The following is a 23383-nucleotide window of genomic DNA, read 5'->3' as shown; positions in this document are numbered from 1 at the left end:
GCTCTGGGCAGGGCGGGGGCGGGGTGGGTCCCAGGGGATCTACAGGGCAGGTGGAGCAAGCAGTTATGGCTGCTCTCAGTTCCGTCCCTAGGGGCTCTGCCTCACAGAGTCCCAGCAACCACTGCAAACCTCAGCTAGAAAGCTGCCTTCGAGTTCCGACCAAAGCCAGATAGTCCCGCTTCTCCCGTTTGAGTCTGGGTCCCTAGAGCCTTGCCCAGAACGGGAGCTCAGAGCCTGAGACTCCCTCCCGATTGAAAACGACAACCGCGCCCTCAGCCGCCAGCCCGCTCCGCATGCACTCCGCACCTTAGTATCTCACTTCCGCACTGCGCCTCCTCTGAGTCTCAGTGTTTCTCTCTTTCCTCCTAGTTGTAGAATTTCCACTCAGCCAGCCTTCCTGTGGTTCTGGATGATGTCCGTTTCGTCTTTTAGTTGTATTTTTGAAGTGGTTGTTCAAGGCAGCAAACTCCGGTGTTTACCTATGCCGCCATCTTGGTTTCTGGGGATTAGTTATATTCTGAAACCACCTAATTTAAGAGATAGCTTTTAATTTTTTAAAAAATATGTTTTTATTGATTTCAGAAAGGAAGGTGAGGGGGGTAGAAACATCAGTGATAAGAGAGAATCATTGATGGGCTGCCTCCTGCACACCCTTTACTGGGGATCGAGCCTACAGCCAGGAATATGTCCGGACTGGGAATTGAATCATGACCTCCTGGTTCATAGGTCGACACTCAACCACTGAGCCACATAGGCTGGGTGAGATAGCTTTTAAATGTCTTGTCAAGAATAGGCAACTTTCTAATTTTCTAGCCAGAGACCAAGGTGAAGATTTAAGAAAAACCATTAGCTTTTAAGAAATCATTGTCTTAATTGCATTACAATGATGTTTTGGAGCTGATTGCTCAATTAGTATAATCCTTTAAAAAATTATTCCCAATATCTTGCCCTCTCTCAAGTTTTATTTGCTTTGAAGGATTTTAGAATCTGGGACAATTCTTCCTATAAACTGTCATAGCTAGTTCAGTGCTTTTTGACCTCTCAACTGGAATACCCGAACCACCTCCAAACTGGTCTCCTTGCCTTAAACTTTTTCTTGTTAATATATTTTTATTGATCTCAGAGAGGAAGAGGGAGAGAGAGATAGAAACATCAATGATGAGAGAGAATCATTGATTGGCTGCTTCCTGCATGCCCCCTACTGGGGATCGAGCCTGTAAACTGTGCATGTGCCCTTGACCGGAATCGAACTCAGGACCCTTCACTCCACAGGCCGATGCTCTACTCACTGAGCCAAACCAGCTATGGTGCCTTAAACTTTATTCCTCTTACACTTGTCATTGAAACGGCCACCACTGTGCTTCTGGGCTTAGAACATACCATTCTTCCTAGTTTAAATCTTTTACCCATAAAATAAATACAAATTCTAATATGCATGTAGAGCCTCAGTCAGTTAGCTCTTACCTTCTGCCCTGTCTAATTTCCTATTGGTTTACCCTTTTTCTCACATCATGCCAAAATTAATTTTAAACTCTTTGTAGTTTTCTGCATTCATCTTCATGTTTTGTCTATAACATTCCCTGAAAGAAACACCCTTCTCAGTTCTTGGCTAAACCCTCTTCTGCCTTAAACACTATATTAATTGTCATCTGCCCAGGAAACTCTTCCCAAACTCCTTAGCTTTATCGCATGCCATATCACTACACTGTTATTACAGTGCTTTCTACATTCTATAGAAGTCATTTTTTTATACGAGTTGTCTTTATGAAAGTGTTAAGCTCTAAAAAGATGTCAACTTATTTGTTTTCCTAGGCTATATTGTGACTCATTGTTTGTTGAACTTACCTAATTACCTGAGAAGCTTACAATTGAAGCATAGGTCCAAAAATACAACAATTCACAGAACACAGAAGTACGAGGCTAAAGATATAAAGGAGGGATGGAGAGATGTAAATGTATATCAGAACTCCAAGATTTGGAAAATCCCCACATGATGTCTCTAAATTTCTTAGCATCCAGACCTGGGAAGGAAGCACCATGGATTAACTTTATAACCTTTGTAGTATGAAGTATACTAGTTACTCAGAAAAATAGATTGTTTCCTGGTAAGTCATATTTTAGAAGGATATGAAAAGAATTTCTGTTGCCTTTAGTATTTCTGATTCTGGTGAGCCTATTAAGAGATATTGTTAAGAATAGACAGTGTTATAGTAGAGTCTCCAACTAACCTAGTTTAAAGAAATTATTCCTTAAGAGAAAGTAGTTTTTCACATGTTCACTAAGCAACATTCTGACCTATAATTTAGGTCCTGAATGGGTTGACCAATTAGTGACCTACTCCTAGTTACCGTAACAGGTAAATTTTAAAATTGTAGTTATTATGTAAATTTGTTCTTTGTGAGGTTGTTAATGAGCATTAGTTCCCAGAGCCAAGTAAAACTGAGTAAACTGATAAAATAAAGGTGTCTAGTCTTGCAGTGTCTCAAATCCCGTAATGCCTGGATATGAATTATGTGCTTACTCCTTACCTGACATCCCTACTTCCCCTCAGCTGCCTGTGATGTCACCAGCAATAAGCATTTTTCTTTGTATTTATTTTGTCATATGTTTATGTTTTTTTAAGTTGCCCCATCCCATCTAATAAAAGAGAAACATGGTAATTAACCATACCTCCGCTACCCTTCCCATTGGCTAATCAGGGCGATATGCCAGCCAAGATGGCGGCCGGCAGCCAGGCAGCTTGAAGCAAACATGAGGCTTGCTTGCTTCAGTGACGGAGGAAGCCAACGTCCCCGCCTGCCACTGCCAGCCTCTGAGCTTGCAGTTTGAAACATTGTTACAAATATAGAAGCTAAACAAAACCCCAGAAACCTGCTTTCAGCCAGCCGGATCCTCAGAGCTGGAGTTGAAACAGTGTTTCGATTATAGAACCCAAACAAACCAGATACCTGCTTTCAGCAGCCGAGGTCTCAGAGCTGGAGCCAAGCCTCAGAGCTAAAGCTGGCCCAGAATTTAAAAAAAAAGAAAAAAAGGAACGGTTGGGAGCTTCAGTCACCCACCATCCTGAAAACAGCCCTCAGCCCCTCACCCAGACTGGCCAGGCACGCCAGTGGGGACCCCCACCCTGAAGGGGGTGCGGGCAGCCTGAAAACAGTCATCATCCCCTCATCCAGGCTGGCCAGGCACTCAAGCGGGACTCCCACCCTGATCCAGGACACCCTTCAGGGCAAACCAGCCGGCCCCCACCCATGCACCAGGCCTCTGTCCTATATAGTAAAAGGGTAATATGCCTCCCAGCACTGGGATCAGCGGATCAGCGTGACGGGGCAGCACCCAAACCCCCTGATCGCCCTGCGGCTCTGTGCATGAGAGGGCGCGGCGCCCCAACCCCCTGATCGGCCCTGCTCTGTGGGTGATACAGGGTGGCGCCCCAACCCCCCCCCACGGGCCCTGTTCTGTGCGTGACAGGGGGTGGTGATGCAACCTCCCCATCGACCCTGCCTTGAGTGTGACAGGGGGCAGTGCCCCAACCCCCCAATCGGCCCTACCCCGAGCATGACTGAGGGTAGCATCGCAACCTCCCGATCCGCCCTGTTCTGTGCATGACGGGGCGGCGCCCCAACTCCCCAATTGGCTCTGCTCTGAGCCCAACTAGGGGCTGCACCTAGGGCAACCGTGGGCAAACTACGGCCCGCGGGCCGGATCCGGCCCATTCGGCTGTTCTATCCAGCCCACGTAGCTGAAAGAGTGGAGGGTTCTCTTGCTCTCCCCTCCGCTCCTTCACCAGCAGCAGTGCTAACCTGTATTAGTTCACACAAACATTCCATCCATGCTTTTGTTCCGGCCCTCCGGTCCAGTTTAAGAACCCATTGTGGCCCTCGAGTCAAAAAGTTTGCCCACCCCTGACCTAGGGATTGGGCCTGCCCTCTGCCACCCGGGAGCGGGCCTAAGCCAGCAGGTCATTATCTCCCGAGGGGTCCCAGGCTGCGAGAGGGCACAGGCCGGGCTGAGGGAACCCCATTCCCCCTCGAGTGCACAAAATTTTTGTGTACTGGGCCTCTAGTCCTATATAATAAAAAGCTAATATGCAAATTGACCAAATGGCGGCGGAATGACCAGTGGCTGTGACACACACACTGACCACCAGGGGTTAGACACTCAATGCACGAGCTGTCCCCTGGTGGTCAGTGACCAGAAACCAGGCTCATGGCTGGCTAGTGCAGCCATGATGGTGGGAGCCTCTCCCGCCTCTGTGGCAGCTAAGGATGTCTGACTGCCAGCTTAGGCCCACTCCCTAAGCCATCAGTCAAACATCCCCTGAGGGCTCCCAGACTGTGAGAGGGCCTCTAGTAGTTATATATTCTGATATATATATAAAAAATATCTTACTAATATTAGTCAAAAGACTTCAATGGCTGACAACAAAACATAACACTTGTTCTTTATATACCCACTGGCATGAGAATATTCTCTCCTGACCATCAAGCTCTGTCCTGAAATATTACTACTGTTCAGTGTTATGTCAGAACTCATATGGAGGAGATAATTTACCTTTTTTAGCCAATTTATTATTATTCAAAGGTAAGTTTTATTTATTAAATACATTATTCTCTTAACAACTATTTTCTTTAAAATATGGCATATTTGAAAGTTCTAAGAGAATAAATCTTAAAAGTTTTCATCACAAAGAAAAAACTCTATAAACTGGCGATGAACATGAAAATTATTGTGGTGATCATATTCTACATACACATATGTCAAATCACTGTGTTGTACATCTGAAACTACGTCAGTTTATCTCAAAATATTAATAATTAAAAGAAGATTGAGCTTTCAAAGAAATTATGGATTCTAGCACTTCGATTATTCACATTTTCATCTAATATTGCCCTTTGTAGACAGTGTTGATTGTCATATTTAAAACTTCTTTTTGTCTCCTCAGTTTTACCGAGCAGAAGTTGAAGCTCTCCATTCTTCAGGTATGACAGCAGTTGTTAAATTCATTGATTACGGAAACTATGAAGAGGTGCTACTAAGCAACATCAGGCCCATTCAAACAGAGGCATGGGTATGTGATCCAAATTCTGTACACAAGCAGAAGCTAATTTGAAGAAAATACATAGCTTTGAAAAATTAGTTATAGTCATACAAAATTTTCCAGTGGAAAAATATTTTGAGTTTACTTAAAACTAGCCATCCCTAAAGAACGATTTTAATTTAATAATTACACTGAACTATAATAAAAATGAAAGCATTGCAATTACTTTTTTTGTATAATGCTTTGTTATATTATTCTTTAAAAATAGGTGCCCTTATTTTTGTTTACTAACAATGTGTATATGTAAAATTAGTTTTTTATGCATATTTTGTTACTTTAAATTTTACTAAATTATGTCCAGCAGTTGTCAAATTTAAATTTCTGTTGGATACATGTATATTCTTTATTTAGTTACATGTAAAATTAAGAAAAATACTTTAAGTATATATGAGTTCACACTGCAATTACTACACATATGTTTATGTATGTATATGTACAGAATAACTATAAATATATGTTTAATAATTATTTGATTACTTTTGTTTCTAAATGTTATGTCAAAGCTATGTGATAAGTTTAATGATGTAACTTAGAATGTGCTGGCCTCATGGAGTCCATTTTATTCAGGATTTATGTGACTTTATGTACATAGATTCTCAACTACATTTAGGCAAAAACAGGAGGACAAGACATATTAAAACTAGTTTGATAACTTTATAAATTTTATTTCTTTTCTCCAATTTGTGGGTAGCTGTTAATAAACTTATCTTTAGAAGCCTAATTTGTTGCTCTTTCAAAATTATTTTCATTATACTTCATAACTGTAATTTTGCTACTGTTATGAATCATAATATAAATATCTGATATGCAGGATGTATTTTCATTGTTACAAATTGAACATAATTAAAGCATAGTGATTAATCACAAAACAATATGTAATTATATATGTGTTTTTTTAATGGTCTTAGGTGACCCCTGTGAAAGGGTCGTTCGACCCCCAAAGGGGTCGTGACCCACAGGTTGAGAACGGCTGCTCTAGACAGTAGTCACCATCATTGAAGCACATGTTGTATTCTCATGAAGTGACTTTAATTTTGTTCTTTTTTTACATTTTTCTGACACAACCTCAGTCATGCTCCCTGTCCCCTCAAAAAGATAAATAAAACAACAAAAAAACCTTGTAGCCGTAATCATGTTTTGGGCCATGGATCTTGATTCTTTACATTTTTATTACAGAAAAACTATTTTCTAGGTAATTTATCATTATATATTTTACAGTGTAATATTACTAATGATTCATATGCTTGATTATTTTCTTCTCTTTTTCTGAAATTTAGCCACTTTTTCCCTAAAAAACTGAAATACTATCAATATCTAATTTATTTCTTTCTTTTCTTGGAGAAATTTGTTGTACTTAAATTTTTTCCCTGTTGATTCTCCTATGATGGCTATTTTTATTTCTTTTTTCTATTAATACATCTTAATCTAGTTTTTATGGTAAAAGCAATTATTTATTGAATATGTATTCTAGGAGTTGAGTCCCGGTTTGCTGTTTATCATATGCTCCCAAATGTGTTTAGCCATTACAGTCAGAGGTTAAAATAGAATTTTCACATTAGTTTTCTCTTTATTTTTTAGAGATTTAATAAGAGATTAATTTCATCTTTTTCTCCCTAAAGAGAAATTTAATTTTCTTCCTTCATTTCTTCTCTACTTCCTTTTTCTGTTTCAGGGTGGCCACAAGTGATGAGTACATTTGTCTTTCCTCATTGTAGCTCTTCCATTCAAAGGTGTTTGGTACTGAAGTGATCATTTTCTTTCCACAGTCAGTGGCTTTTCCTCCCCTCACCCCCAATAGTCCTCATTGCTTTATCATTGATTTTAGAGTTATGTAAACTTAGCTGGACAATAGCTTTACCAGATGTCACAGCCCATGTAGTGATTCTGTTTTGAACAGCAATGCGTTCATATTCTTCCTACCACTTTATGAGTACTCATATATACGTTGTGCTATTTTTTTCACCTGTTCTTTTTCTGCTTTCAACTTAAAATCTTTCTTATAAGATGTTTGGAATGTTTTTTCAGAAAGAAGCAGGATAGACTCACTAAATCTTTTGGAGATTCTGGTGTTTCTTTTCTCGTACTTACAAACAATGAAGTGATTGTTGATGTTTTATGATTTTGCAAAAATTAATATAACAAATATTTTTGGATCATGAACATCATTATTGAAGATAAGATTATCCTTTCTTCTTTATCTGCATGAATAATGACTTAGTTGTAGAAGCATCTTATTCTTGATATATAGAAGTCACCAGCTTAACATATCTTCATTCATCTCCATTTAAAAAAATACATTAAAAGCCCCTAAGAAAAAGTTATGCAGTTGTCAATATGTTTAATGTAGAGTTAGTGTAGAATTCTCTTAGACTTTGAGAGTATTAATGTTGGGGTGTATGAGCACTTTTTCTTTTTGTAACTGGGAAATTGTAACAAGTTTTAAGTTAATCAAAAGCAAAACATACACTATGCCAATAACAAGGTAACTCTAATTGGTAAATCATATTAGAAAAATTAAAGGGCTGTAAAGGTACAGCAAAGATGTTAGAAGCCTTAGCACAAATATTCACTCACACTATGGATTGTGTAATTTTTTATTTTTTTAACTCTTGCACTATATATGTGCATTACAATTTTTAATTGTGAAATGATGTTGTATCTTTTATTAAGGATTATGTTTGCTATTTGCAGAAGATATTGGAAAACCTGTTTTCCTAAATGTAGCAATGATTATGGATTGAAGATTTTTTTTATAGTTTGCAGGAAAAACAACTCAGAAAGCCTGTACATAAGCCAAAAGCTTCTATAGAAATCAGTTGCCTGTATTGTCTCTTAAAGGTATACGGGTAAACCATTAAATAAAAAGCATGAAATATTAAGAGACTCAATGACTAAGTTAATAGTCCCTTGTAAAGAAAATAAAAATCTAGTTAGTAGTTTAAATCTAAGTGTTAATATTTTTCTCATGAAGTTTAGGAATTATTGACTTAATTCTGTCTGTAGACCAAATGTCTGTTTTCCATTTCCATCTGGATACACCCTTTTATTTCCAGAACATACTCAGTGATTATATTTTAGTTGGCAAAAATTTATGTTCTGATTATGATTGAATACTTTATTTCCTCTAAAATTATTTACTAAACCTTTTGGTAAGTTTTTTTTAATTTTTTTACTTCTACCTAGATTTCACCTGGTTCTTTTAGGTATCAAAAAATTTCTTAAATTTAGTATCTTTGTTATAGTGAACTCTCTAATTATCATAAATAATGTGAGATTCACAGCTCATTCTTAACTGAATAAATGCTCTAAATTGTTTTTCAGTGGTCTTTAAACATTGTAGGATTTTCTATTTTATTAAAGTAGTTGAAACGCTAGGAGTCTCATTTTATCTGGAAAATTATATAGGGAGAAAACCATACTCTGTATTATTTTATACTTATGACCATTGTACGAGAAAACAGTAGGGGCAAAGAAAACCTCCTATTTATCTTCCCTGCAGTCCCCTCCAAATTGGTTCCTTTTAACTCTAAAGCTAATACCAGAAAACCAGTAAAAAGATGCCACAGGCAATTTGGAATTACTGAAAATACCCTGGTGCTGCTGCTCAGACAAATCTTTTGTGTTTTACTGTGTTGTTGCTTCTGAATTGCTTTTCTAAACCTGAAAAAACATTGTCAAGTCCTGATTCTCCAAGTATATTTATGACTTGAGTTCCATTGAGACTTATATCCAAAAAATGTTTTTAGAACATACTAGTTTCTAAACTTTCTTTTTAAAAGTTTATAATATTTGCTTCTTGGTAGCAGGAAATTATCACTGTTTGACTGTTGTTTTAACTAGAAAAAATATTGTATAGGTAATGGTTCTAATACCTTAGCATGCACAATATGGACAGGCGGTCTAGAAAGTGTAGATCATTGTTACTGTCTTTTAGATGATTATTCTATCTTAACTGTTTTCTGTAAGGTATCCATTTATTCCACAAATATTCATTGCACATCTGTTAGGTGCCAAACACTAGTCTAGGTCAGGGATACATATTTATAGGCAAAACACAAAATTCCTGCCCACTGTACAAAGTAAGAAGTCCCAGATCTGGTTATGTAAAGCAGACTTACAAGTAAGCATCTCATGAGAGTCTTTATTTATACTTTTTGAGACTTTAAAACAAAGTACAAATGGTGAAAATCTTGTTTACTGAAGTTTTCATTTAAATAATGTTTAGGTCTTTATTTATTCCACCTTAGTTTAAAGATAAAATTTATGAGAAAGTAGAAACTGTTATTTAATGAATTTTGTCTACTTAAAAAGTTCTTTTTATCTATTTAAAAAATAAAACTTGTCTATAGGAGGTTTTGGATTTTTAAAAATAATTATAATATATATTTCAGTTTTAGCATACTTTAAGAAAAGAACTGACAATCTTAAGTTTTACTTTTGAAGTAACTTTGTACAAAATTTATTTTATAATGACATCCTAGGAAGCACATTTGGAAGTTACCTTTTCAAATTCAGATATTCATAAAAATCCATAAATTATTCTACCACTAGTAAAAATATTAAAAAGAAATGTAGAACCAAAAAAAATCCTAACCTATTTACTGAGGAAGGAGATGGAGAGTTATAATACAGAAATTAATGAGTTAAAATGAATCCTAAATGTATTACAACAAGGTCATATAAGTAATTTTAATGTCATAATTATGCTTTATCTAATTTGTATTTGATATCAAAAGATCATAATAGATATTAAAAAGAAGACAATTGTTATAGAAACCATTCACTTCATAGGAAAATTACAATTATGTGAATGAAGTTCTGCCAATTAATATCCAGTAAAAAGTACAAGTACCTATTTCAGAAAGTTTTTCATCCTAGGTGATAAATTCTTAAATTAATTAGTGGATATAATTTACCATTTTTAAATTTCTGCATTAAAAACAATTTGAGCCCAGCTGGCTCAGTGGTTGAGTGGTGACCAGGAGGTTGCAGTTATTAATATATATATTTTAAAAATAAACACAATTTGATTAAGGTCACTGAAATACATTTTCTTCTACCACACATATTTTGGGAAACTATTCTTTCAAGGATGGCCATATGGGCACTGCTGATTTTCTTTTGCATTATAAACACAAAATAAATTAGAATGAAAACTATAAGCTAGTTTAGCCCCATTTAAAACACAATTTTCAAATTATGGACAGTGGAATTTGGGGGCTTTCATGCAATATCTTTAAACTTTGTTTTAATAAATTTGGTTGTATTTGATGTGGTTTGTTTATTTCTTCATTTATTACCCAGACTTTCACAATTCCCACAGGAGGTTATAAATTACACAAAGCATTTTAACAATTTCCACAGGAGGTTATGAATCACACAAAGGATTTTCAAATTCCCACAGGAGATTGTGAATTACACAAAAGGAATTTTATACAAAAGGAGGTATGAAAGCTGCTGACATGGAGGGAAAAATTATTTGTTCCTAAATGCATGTCATATACATAGATGTGCCTGCTTACTCTTCATATCTACCTCCTAAGCCCGAATTCAGTGTGTGATAACTAAAACTAACAGATTATTATCAAAATCTAGAGGTCTAGTTTTGAGCTGACTACATTATTCAATAGAGACATTTTATTTTACCATTTCAGTTAACAGTAAGAGAATAATACGCTATTTTAGGTCCTGTACAAAAGTATTGCTTGAATTTCGGTACCTGATAACTTAATATATTATAATCTATTAAAAGGAACTGTATATAAGAATATTTTTAAAAGGTTTCTGGATAATCTGAGTTTCCCTTTATTGAGCAATTAAAATGCAGATTAAGATTATTATTTCCTGTTCCTTTTTTCTGAAGATGACATAACTCCCAAAGTGAAATAACTGCCTCAGATGTGTTTTCTTTCTTTTAAAGTTGTTTTAATGGTCACTCAGATTTGTTTCTAACTTCAATTACAATTTCATAAGAACATTTTGTCTTAAATTAATTAAATATTAATATTAAGATCACGTTAGCAAAACTGTATGAAAATTCACAGCACTTTTTTTATACATGAATAATACCAGAGCTATTATGCTAACTTTTATCTTCTAAGCTTCCCCTTTACTAATGGCAGCCTAAAGTATGGACTTCTGAATTATGGTGTTGATTAATTAAAAAGTAAATTCATGATGCTTTAGATTCTACTGAATATTATATGATTTTGATTTTCCTTTCAAAGTAGTTTTAAGGAGGCATCATGGGTGCGATCTATAGCCAAAGGGTTCTGGATTATTAGGTGAACTTATTTTTCCCTTTGACATCTTGATTCAACAGACCCAGGGTTTGTTCTCTTCTAAGTGTAAACTTTGTTTTTTCATTTACTTTACTTACCAGGACTTTTAAAGCTATAATTTCAAACTGCACTGGATTTTACCATTCCTTTGCATATATATGCATAGACTTGCTAACATACTCATTGCACAGGAAATAAAGTAGTAAAACAAATGAATCTGAGGAATATTTTTGTTTTGTTTTATTTCTTTGTTCCCAACGAAGTTAATCTTATATTGGGTATTTGCCTTGACTAGACACTCATGTGAGTATATTTTAAAGATTTGTATAAATCTGAAGAGGCAACCTTCTTAAATTAAAAAAAAAAAAACAACAACTCTGTATTAGTTTCTAGTGAATTTCTGAGCCTCTTCCATCTGCACCCGAAAAAGCAGAAAAATAACGTTGCTTATTGCATGATAGATTTTACTTCCTTTCAGGTCCCACAGTGCACATTCCCTTTCCTAAAGTCGGGGATTATGAACCTTGTTGGTGAAGGACTAAAATTTGATTGCATACCATAGTGAGTTGTCAGTTGTCCATTCTCCTTTTTAATCTTACATAGTCATCTGTGTGTCTGTACTTGGTACTACTTTTCTGTATTCATACTTTCCGTTATCTTATTTATTAGTTATCTCTCTCTGTTTTTATTCTATTTCCTGAACATCATTGGTTTTTTGTTTTTTTTGTGGGGGGTTTTTTGCTTCGTTTTCTTTTTACCTCTAGTGGGTGGCATCTTTTGATGTATATGGACTACCCTTCCTACTGATCCTATTTTCCTGAACTTTATTGGACCTATGCTATTTATTCTAGAATACTGTGCAGTAGGCTTCACTATCACACCTCTAGGAAAAGAGTGGAGTTGGCCTGTCTCCTTGTGAGAAACACTCTGATGTTACAGAACTTACAGTTCCATTAAACTTGGAAATTACTGGAAAGAGTTTTACACCTTGGCTTGAAAACCTCCCTTAGTGGCCTGTCATTGGCTGAGAGCTCCATTCAGAAGGGAAGGAAGTGCTGCAACAGTGAGTACATTTTATTTGCCTTAAAAAGCAACAACACACATACAGTTTATCAAGAGTTAACGAAGAGGTTCCAATTAAGCAGCTTTGACAATCATAAGAATACAAAGATCATTACTCTTTTGGACATATTTTTCCATGCCTTGTCTATCTAGCTCAGGGCTTTCTAAAGTCTTCTGAGAACATTTTGAAAAATGCTTGGTTAAAAAAGTTAAGTATGCTTTTTGATTCCAGAAATAGATTAATATGTATTTTAAATCTTTGAGAGATATATATATAGTGTACATTGTTTCACAGACTTATTTGTTCATGGAACTCTTTTTTTTCTGTATGGAACCTGTTACAGAAAGTCTACAAGAGGTACTTCAGAAAAAGTCTTAGTTATCTTCTTTCTAGTTTTCAAATCTCCCATATTTAAAATAGGGTGAAGATTTATCTATAAAATATATAGCTCTAGATGTTCCAAACTTCTTATTAATAACATAATAATGTCTTTTATGTTGTAAATAGAGACTAAATATATAAAGTTAATTTTTCATCAAACATGTCCCAAGAGTCTTTACCTTTCTGTGAATAGAGGACAAAATATATTCCTGAAATTTTATGTCCCTTCTGAGAACTTTTGCTATTAGTGTTTTATTACATTTTAATAAATTAAGATTTTATTTTACATGTCATTATATACAACTCACTAGTCTTTTCATTTTAACTTAACTTTAATTCTGGAAACTTTGTATGTATTAACTTTTAGAAATAAGCCCTTATGAAGATTCCCATTATAGCTTTTATAATATTGCTGCCCTCTTCTGAAATTCTCACCTCATAACCCACAGGGTATTTATATGGTCCAGCAATAAGACATTTTCATCATTTGTGGTTTTGTAGTTGATATTCTCCAATAATCTAGTCTAAGGCAAAATCTGAAATCCCTTTCTGTTAAGCTGGCATTGACTACTAAATCAAAAGAAAGTATCAAAGCAAGTTAATTCTTCGGGGTATGTGGGCATTCTTAAATGAGAGATAAAACTCCAAAAAGACCAAAAGTACTATTTTATTTCATCATTAGCTCTTTCATTAATAGACTAGTATACTCTGAGCCTTATTTTAATTTGTTAAAGATCTCCTAGTAAACAAACTCCTATACTTCTCTTGATCTCCTATTCTTGTTTTCCTGGCAAAATAACAGTTGTTATGTGACTTAACAGTTATTAAGTCAAATGAATTGATAATCTTGGATCCAATTCTGGAGTTTACTTGAGAATTCTGGAGGGGGAAAACATTCTTATTTTAAGAAGCGTGTTCTCTCCAAACACTTATAATTATAAACAAGGGCAGAATTTATGGCTGGATAATAGCCAGTGAAAGTACAAAGAAGCTCTCTAAAGAGCAGTCGATAAATACTTCAAGTTCCATCTCTTTTAGTGCTTGAGAGAATCAGAATTTTAAGTGAGCACATGAACTGGTTTTGTAGCAGAAACAGTGGAAGAAGGTTCATAATTAATGAATGATAGATGTAATCCCTGGTGGTCACCTTTAGTACTGAAGAGTTCTTCAGACAGCAGACTCTATCTAGTATGGCAGTTTAATATGATGGTTTTTCAACAAATATTTTTTTTAAATATATTTTATTGATTTTTTACAGAGAGGAAGGGAGAGAGATAGAGAGTTAGAAACATCAATGAGAGAGAAACATCGATCAGCTGCCTCCTGCACATCTCCTACTGGGGATGTGCCTGCAACCCAGGCACATGCCCTTGACCGGAATCGAACCTGGGACCCTTCAGTCCGCAAGCCAATGCTCTATCCACTGAGCCAAACCGGTTTTGGCAACAAATATTTTTTAAAGCTTTTTGTAACAAAGCTACTTTGGAAAATAGATTGGCCTATATACCCAAGGAATTAAAAAGATATGAGAAATAGAAGATATACTGTATATATCCCACGTTCAAAGGCTGTTAAATAGCGTTGTTTACCCATATCTTCAGAAAAAAAAATCACTGCTACTGTCATGGTAAACAACCTGCTTCCCTATTTATAATGGTCTGGCCCTCTAGCAACTTCAGCATGAAATTATAGCTAATTTGCCTACAAATGTAGGGTGGTCATAATAATCTGACCACTCAGTGTATTTTCTTCCTTCTAGAAGCCACCTCATCCATATCAATAAGGCCTCCATGAGGCTGGGGTGGTTCCAGTCTGGGAACTTTAGTTGGTGAGCTTCTTGATACAGTATTATTGTGCATGTTAAGTGAATGTGATAGTGTAAGGGAAGTAAGTGGGAAAGGCTAACATTGACTTTTCCGAAACTAGTATCAACTTTAACAACCTTTTATTGGCATTTTTGTCTTGCCTAAAATATGCTCATTTTTCCCAGATCATGTGATTAGGAAATTAGGGTAAACCATTTTGGTTACACTTAGCAACAAGCTTGTTATACAAAGTACAGTATTAGAAGTCAGTTTAATTCCTTTTCTGTATGGTTCATATTCTAACATTTATGGACTTGTATTTTTTAAATGTTGGTAACCGTTTTTGTACCATTTAATGAGTTATTTGCAAGAATATAAAGAGCATTTTATCTTGAAAAGATTTAAGTAAATAAGCCTTAAATAATGTGGGGGAAAGTACACTAATATATTGTTTCTTCATAAGGTGATCAGATAATTCAAATTTTATTATTAGGTATTCCTGAATTTGAACATCAGTACCCAAAGAATATTAGACTTAATTAGATTTTTAAAATATAGAATTAAAGTCTTAAAGGGAAAGGGGGGCCATATCAAAAGTTTATATTAGTCTTTATTCAAAATTTTTTATCTTTTCTAGGTAAACTCTTTTTTCTGTTTCTCCCCCTTCTCTCACTTTCTTCTTCCTTACTCTGTAGGATGCTTCTCTTTTTCCTTTTTCTCTTTTATTTGATTTATTTTTTCAGTTTACCTTCTATTCGGTGTAAAGGTTTCAATAGGCTTTTAGCTACAGTTAGACATGTCCCACCTCAGATAGATCTAATGCTTAAATGAAGTCTGGTTAAACAGAACATCTTTTAAAGTTCAGAACTCTAAAAGCCTCTAAAAGCTTTTGGTAGAAATAAGTTGATATTCTGCTTGATCTTTTATATGCCCTGATTAGTGTTAATGCTTACTTCGCACTTGGCCCTATTGATAGTAGTTCTCATAAATGGAAAGACTATTAGAGACTGAGGACTATTGGAGCTGATTACAAAAAGATCTAGAATGATAAAATTGCTGGTCATATGCTCAGTCCACTTAAATTGTATCCTCATACCTATTCTTAGGAAATAAGCAAAGACAAGAAAAAGATTTTCTCATTAAACTTAGTTAAGATGAGAAATTAAAATATATAATTCCCTAAGAAAAATTAAGGAACCATTCAAGAAACTAGAGACTGGAAACTCTAAATTTTGTTAAAGAAAATTAATTATAGATGGCTACATTAAAAGCATTTTAGCCCTGGCTAGCGTGACTCTGTGGATAGAGCACTGGGCTTCTCAACAAAAGGTCTCAGATTCGATTCCCAGTGAAGGGCATGTACTTAGGTTACAGGTCTGATCACTGGCCTTGGTGCATGCAGGAGGCAGCCAATTGATGTGTCTCTCTCACATCAATGTTTCTGTTTCTCTCTCTCTCTCTCTCTCTCTCTCTCTCTCTCTCCTTCCCTCTCCTTTCCTCCCTTCCATTCTTTCTAAGAAAAATCCATGGAAAAAGTATCCTCAGGTGAGGATTAACAAAAAATACAAAAGCACTTTAGATATAATTTAGAAATAATATAAGATTTATATCTCAGAAAAGACATATCAAGAAAACGCACACATTTTCCTTTAATTTGTTGAAAATACTTAAAATTGGCTATGAAAAGACTGATTGTTCTATAGTCCATCTTAATGATTATAATAGCTTTAATGAAAATAATCACTGAGGGAAGATTATTAAGATAGAAAAAAAGGCCACAGAATAGGTTGAAGGTAGATTTAGTATTTTGGTTCTTAGACATTTTTCAAGATAAATTTTTTTTAATAGTATAATTTCAAAGTTTTGCCTGAAACTGTAAAAAAAATATTTTTAAACAAACTGCTTTAAGTAATATCAATTATAAAAACTAGTTAACTTTCTGAAATGAGAATTATTATGCTTTGAGGTTCCAATAAATTTCATAAAAATGGCAAAATACAGCCAGACTACTCTGGCATTGTTTACTACTTACTGCCACTCTTGGGCCCAAGGCTGAGGACATTTTCAGATTCTGTGTGCTTTATCCTGAAAGAATTTGATGAAAGGGGTCACTGAGAGAGTTAAATGTTGGATCTGCTCGGCCTTTGAAAGAAGGGGAGAGGGCAGGGCTGGTCTTGGGCAATTACTTCCCCCTCCTTTTTGCCCTGCTTCAGCTCCAGCGGAGCTGGACATGCACAGGAGGAATCAGAAGAACCGGGTCGAGTCCTGGCTCTGCCACTTACTACCTGTGTGACTTTGGGTAAGTTACTTAATATCTCTGGTCTCAGTTTCAGTACAGGGTTGTTGTGAGGATTAAGGAATATGATTGGTAGAAATGTGCTTTGGAAACTCCTAAGGTCTATAAAAACAAATTTTTATGACCGCTTTCTTCCCTATTTTCAGTAGTCTAGTGTCCTTAGCTATGCATATTTAAAGCAACCCAAAATGACTTAACTCATTTTGCTCACCCCTGTGCCCTCTCCATATAGGAATTCTTATTTCTATTCTTTGCATGCTTTAGAGTTAAGTATTTCAAGACTATAAAAACCAGGCTGGTAATTTAATCATCACTGTAGAGTATGTGTGTGTGTGTGTGTGAGTGTGTGTTTTTTTACTGTTACCCCTTTACACCCTCACCTTTCTTCTTTAATCTCAGAATTATGTAACTAGAAATATCAAAGAATCTCTGATTCATGGAAATTTAGACAATGTTGGGGAGAAGGACTTGGGGCGGAGGGAAGTATCTTAAATCCTGTGACCAGATCACTTCTCCATTAGTTAGTAAGGTTGACTGGGGAAATGATTGTGTCTCAAGTCCTTTCTTCTCTCAGAAAGGAGACGGCAATAGATCAGAGTTAAAAGCTCTTCAGCAGTCTCAGTGAAAACCTAGATTCTTAGCTGGAGGAATAGTCATGGAGAGAAGAGACTAAGGATTTGGTGACCATTTCTGTGAGTAATATCTGACTTGACCTCGTTTTTAATTCTCAGTAAAGTAAGTTCTAGCCCACCCTCAGCCAAACTAAATTTACAATGCTTATTATCTTTACTGGGTGCTAAGTTTATAGAGGCTGCATGGAGCTAAGAAAGAAAGAACACTTGCCTTCTGGATCACATCTGGTGTCAGATCAAGGTACCTTTATGGGGGCATAAGAAGACTTTATAGCTTTACTTGGTCCAGCTCCTCCCCCACCTCCCTGACCCCCCATAATCTACGAATGCTTCATCTGGCTATGTCTAAATAATAGTAATAATAGCCACTTACATGAACTGCTTGCCATTAATGCCTAATTACCATGGAGCACAATAACCGTTACTCATGTCATGATTGAATTAACTTTCTTAAAGCTTTTCTTTTTTATTTTATTTTTACAGCCTTGAACCATTGACTTATGCTCAGTATGGTTTCTTGCTGAAGTAGCAGTGTCATCTTTCTTAACTAAAAATTAGAGAGAAGTATTGAACTCTGGTAGTAATCAAATGCAAATTGAAACAATTAAGTGCAATGTTAAGTTTGTGCATTAATGGAGGGAAATTAAATGGTAATGCTTATGCTGGCAAAGATGCAGTGGTATTAGTACTCATACATATTGCTAATGGCAGTGTAAATTGGTGTGATGCTTCCAGTTTTTCCCAAGCCTTAAGTGTTCATACCCTTTAAACCAATAACCCCATAGTTGTTCATCTCTCCTAAGGAAAAAGCAAAGAAAATAAGTGAATTGCTGAGAACTAGTTACTGCAGCATAATAATAATAATAATAATAATAAACTAGGGGCTACCTAAATGCCCACCAATATGAGAATGGTAAAATAAATTATCATCCATTTGTGGGTGAAATATTATACAGCTGTGATAAAAAGCATTATGAAGGCTGTAATATGGGAAATATTTATAAGTGAATAAAAGCAGTTTATAGGTTTGAACAAAATTATACTCAGGGTAGTGGTTGTCTTAGAATAGAAGAGTTATTGTATAATCTCAATGTATGGTATATATATATACATATGTTTTTTCAATTTTATAAACTTTCTGTAATTGTATTATATATTTTATTTGAAAAAGAAAAAAAACAAGCAAAATAAATTAGCAAGAAGAAATTTGATCATGAGTAGGGAACTTTAGTTTTTTTTTAAATCCCAAGAATTTGTAAACATGGGAGTTTAAAAAATTAGATAAACAAAAACATCACTTAACAATTTCTAATTTTGCCTTTTTTGCCTTCAGTGAAGTTAACAGCAACATGATTATGGTTTTTCATGATAAAATGCCACGATCATTAAACTTGTTTCTGTCCTTAATTAGTAAATGAAATACCTTACAACTAAACCAATAGACCTACCTCTACAAAGTCTTACCATGTACTTTCACTCTATCCATGCTATCTACTTCCCAGTTTCCTTGCAAAATTCTTATTGATACTGTCCCCAAAACACTTACACACCTTCACAATTCAGTCTCTCAAAAATGCTTTCAAATGCAAAGCAAATTACATTTCTCATATGGAATGTTTATTTAATCTGTACTTAAGCTACCATTCATAATTTAAGAATGTTAGTATGCAATTATGATATCTTGTTAGATTTTTTATCCTTGTTTTAGTTTTTGATGTAGTATTAGACTAAGTATAAATTTTTATATTTGAAGTTTTCCTGTTAACTTACAATTTTAAATATGTATTAATCTATTTCTAAAAATTTTGAGCACTTATTATGTGGCTTTATCTCTCCATCCAGCAATGTTGGCACAACACACTTTCTTAGAATGTTTATGTTCTAGATGATAGGAATGCCTAGATGAGAGTCTCTATCCTCAAGGAGTCACAGAGTAGCAGAGAAGCCCCACAAGTCATCCAGCATCTGTTCGTTGTGAACAGAGCACAGACAGAGGGTACCTATCAGTCAGGAGCAGACAGGGCAGGAGCAGGGGCATCCCTGACTATCCCATTATCCAAACATCAATGCACCATCACACAAACTCTCTCTCCACTTTGCCCTGCTTTATTTTCTGCATATCCTGTTCCTGCCTCCAGCCCCTCAGGGAAATCAATATGAGAACAGGAATTTTGTCTCAGCTAATACTTCAGCCTTCAGATCAGTATCTGAAATAGGTGCTTTCAATAAATATTTGTTAAATACGAATGAGGTTTAATGTGGGTCTTGAAAGTCTTGAAGAGCAGTTAAGACGTAGCTTGGGGGGGTGGGGAGTGAGGAAAGTGAGAACAGAGAAAGCAGGAAAAGTCTAGGAGGGCATGATAGGGTAAGGTATTTGGGCAGCAGAATAATTTAGGTGTAGCAAATGTCAGTGGATGAGGATGAAAAGGCAGGTGGGGTCAAAGGAAGAAGGAAGAGTTAAGCAGGTTATGGTAAATAGTTTGAATTTTATCCCTCAGAATAGGGGCAAGGAAGGATTATAGGCAGGGGAGTGTTATGATGTGATCTGAAGAGATTATTGCCTGTAGTATAGAAAACAGGTTTCAGTGGAAACAGAGAATATGGAGACCAAAATTGCAATAATTAAAGCAAGAGATGAGGATTTAGAGTCATCAGAGCTAGCCTCAAGCATATGGGTGCCATTGCCTAGAGAAAGTGTATAAAAAGAGATAAGACAAGGATTGGGATTAGATTAATGGCGAATTTCATGATTGAAGGGTGGGAGGGGACATTGTGGTGTTGCCTAGGAGGACAAGGGGTTGGGCAGTGGAGAGGGGTGCTGAATCTGTAAAATAAAATGTTGGAAAGGTTAAAGAAGATAAGGATTGAACAGTGCCTGTTGGATTTGACACTCAGCAGGTGGCAGATAACTAGAATGGTGGGTGTGTGAGACAGCTTGTAGTTTCTTGAGAGTAAATGGGAAATAAGAAAATGAAATATAGGCTACTTTTAAGATCTTGGTTGTAAAGATAAAGAGGATAGAAGATATAAATAAAGGCTAAAGGAGCTCAGGGTACAAATCCAATCATATTTACATCAAAGGCACAGTGAAGCAAAGAGATGAGAGGATATAAAAATAGGAGTAAGAATTTTTTAAAAAAAATTAGGCCATAGATTGTGATTCATAATGACCTGTGACTTTGGGTGTGTTGAGGGACACTAGAGAGGGGAGAGGAAATAAGTAAATGCAGGTGTGGGTGAGGGCAAGTTGTTAGGTTTCAGGGTAGGAAGTTGAATAATTCTGAACTAATGAACTCTCTTCTCTGTGAAGTTAAAGCAGGTTATCTGTTGAAAGTAATAAGGTCAAGAATAGGAGAGGAATTTTCAAGAGATATGTAAAGATTTAGAAACTGCACAGGAGAGTGGTAGAAGAAGCTCACCAAGAATGTATTTATTTTCACAGCAAAGTTTTCAGCCCTTAGAAAAATTATGCACAAAGCATTCTGTGACAGTTCGTTCTCAGTTTCTAGTCTTTTAGTAGCTGCAAGAAAAGTTGAAGTGAATGTACAGGTGAAAAGAACGTTGCTTTTATTCAGAAGCTAGCAGTTAACCACTCAGCCAGTTTTAAGTGGGGGTTCTCATAAGGGACCTGATGCTTGAAAGTCCACATAATCACAATGACTATATTATTGCTCTGAAACCTCACAAATTCAGTCTTGGGAAAGGATCCTGTTTGAGGCTTTTGCTAGTAACATTAATACAATCCTAGGAATGTTACTTTAACAAAGTTTCAGGCCTTCTTGAGCTCATCTTCATGCCTGGTAGTGATACAATAAATGAATGAATATGTTAAACTGCTCTTTGGTCTCATAAAACTTAACCCATCTATTTACTTGTCAATTTATTAACTAACCTATTCAGAGAAAGATGTTTTTGTAACATGGACACATCTTTAAGTGAGGAGAACAATTTTGAATGCTCATCATAATTGTTGAATGACAATTATAGAAAGTTGTCCACCACTCACTAGCAATGGAATTAAAAAACAAAATCTAAATGAGAAACCAAGTAATCCTGTTAAGAACATATATTCTTTTACAATCATAGAGTTAATTTATCAGCGACCATGGAATATTCTTGTTCTATCATTGAAGAGGATGGCCCATCACAGGCATGTGATCCCTTTCTGATTGCTACCAAGCCAAAATAGTGATAAAGGTCCTAAAAAGAGCCTAAACAACTTACACTCTCATTAAGACAGCTTAGAAGAAAAGTCTCTCTCAAAATTTATGCCACTGAATGTGATAACATTCATTAAACAGAGAACCAAACACTATGAGGTTTATCAAATTATGAATAAACATCCCTTATTTAAAATGTACTATACGTTCTTGGGTAAATGTAGGACCTTGCCAAATAACTACACAAAATGGAATTATTTGTATTTAAGTCTGGAAACATGTAATAGTTAATGTGAAAAATCTGGTAGGAAAATACATGTACTGGTGAATTTTACCACTTTATTATACTTTCTCAGTAATTGTGTTCTCAGAGGAATTAACTCCCCCTGGCGTAGATACCAAGGGGAGGGGCTTTAACTCAGATGAGTTTTGTGGAGAAGATTACTGCATTTGGTAAGCTGGCAGGATTTGTCTCAGTAAAGAAGATTGCCTGTGGGTTCCTTTCTTCAATGGAAGAAAAATGAACATGTTGCTAATTGACCAGATTCTCAGCTTCGCTTTTGTATTACATTGGTTATTAACAGTAATCATTGTAAAATCACTTCGCAGAGTACCACATAAAAGCACGTTTAGCATTGTGTGCTAGGCTCTCAACCCTATAACTCACTGGGATGATACACTAGTCAAATTGCTAGACTCAAACCAATAAAAGAAAAACTGGTATATGTTGTATGTGGCATTACAAAATAGAACTTTACATTGGTGTGTTTTTTTAACTTCTTTATTGATTAAGTTATTACATATGTGTCCTTATCCCCACAGTACCCCACCCCCACCCCCACACCCACTCATGCCCTCACTCCCCTGTTGTCTGTGTCCATTGGTTAGGCCTATATGCATGCATATCAGTCCTTTGGTTGATCTCTCCCTGCTGGTGCTTCCAGGGTTCAGAAAGTCCCACTTCGGGCATCCATTTATGCCGGGGTTCATGTCCCAGCATCAAGAAGGGTTCAGGAAGCTGGAAAAGGGGCTGCACGTAGATGACATAGGAATCCAGAGACTAATAAAGAGTCCAGAGATGAGTTATAATTTTGAAAGGCATTGGGTGTCAGAGGGCCTTCAGCTGAAGGAACTGAAGACTGCCTCCTTGTCTAGGACCCTTGCTTTTATTAACACAATTTGTCCTAAGGCCAGGTGGAGATAATACACCTCAAAGGGTAAGGTTTCAAAGGGTACAGAAGCATTGTCAGTTTGGGGAATAGCCTACGGCTGTACAGGTGTTTGGCCAGTAGGAGGCAATAGCATGTAGATTAACATGCCCTTTAACTGTCTGGCAGCCACAGTCAGTTTCCTATTCAGTTTTGGGGGAATGCCTTTAGCCATTCCCAACAGGTAACTACATGTGTGACTCAACCCTGTTGAGTCCCCAAGTCTCATCAACCTTTTAATGAAACTCTTGAAATTATGACATGCTGCAATTGGTCTCCGACAGGCACATGCCTGGGTTGTGGGCCCGATCACCAGTGTGGGGTGTGCAGAAGGCAGCCTATAAATGATCATCTCTTGCCGAAACCGGTTTGGCTCAGTGGATAGAGCGTCGGCTTGGGGACTGAAAGGTCGCGGGTTCGATTCCGGTCAGGGGAATGTGCCTGGGTTGCGGGCACATC

At 36.1% G+C, this 23383-nt stretch overlaps 1 protein-coding gene across 1 annotated transcript in view; it reads left to right on the top strand.

Annotated features, from left to right (window-relative positions):
• Window positions 1-23383, top strand: part of TDRD3 (tudor domain containing 3) — a 134160-nt gene that overhangs the window by 87146 nt on the left and 23631 nt on the right. The window contains exon 11 of the mRNA XM_006776758.2: window positions 4943-5068. Coding sequence (XP_006776821.2) covers window positions 4943-5068 — 126 coding nt within the window. The remainder of the gene's footprint in view (window positions 1-4942; window positions 5069-23383) is intronic.

This window comes from Myotis davidii, unplaced genomic scaffold (assembly GCF_000327345.1).
Source record: "Myotis davidii unplaced genomic scaffold, ASM32734v1 scaffold488, whole genome shotgun sequence".
Lineage (NCBI taxonomy): Eukaryota > Metazoa > Chordata > Mammalia > Chiroptera > Vespertilionidae > Myotis > Myotis davidii.
Note: the sequence above shows the minus strand (reverse complement) of the source record. Positions and strands in the feature narration are given on the sequence as shown.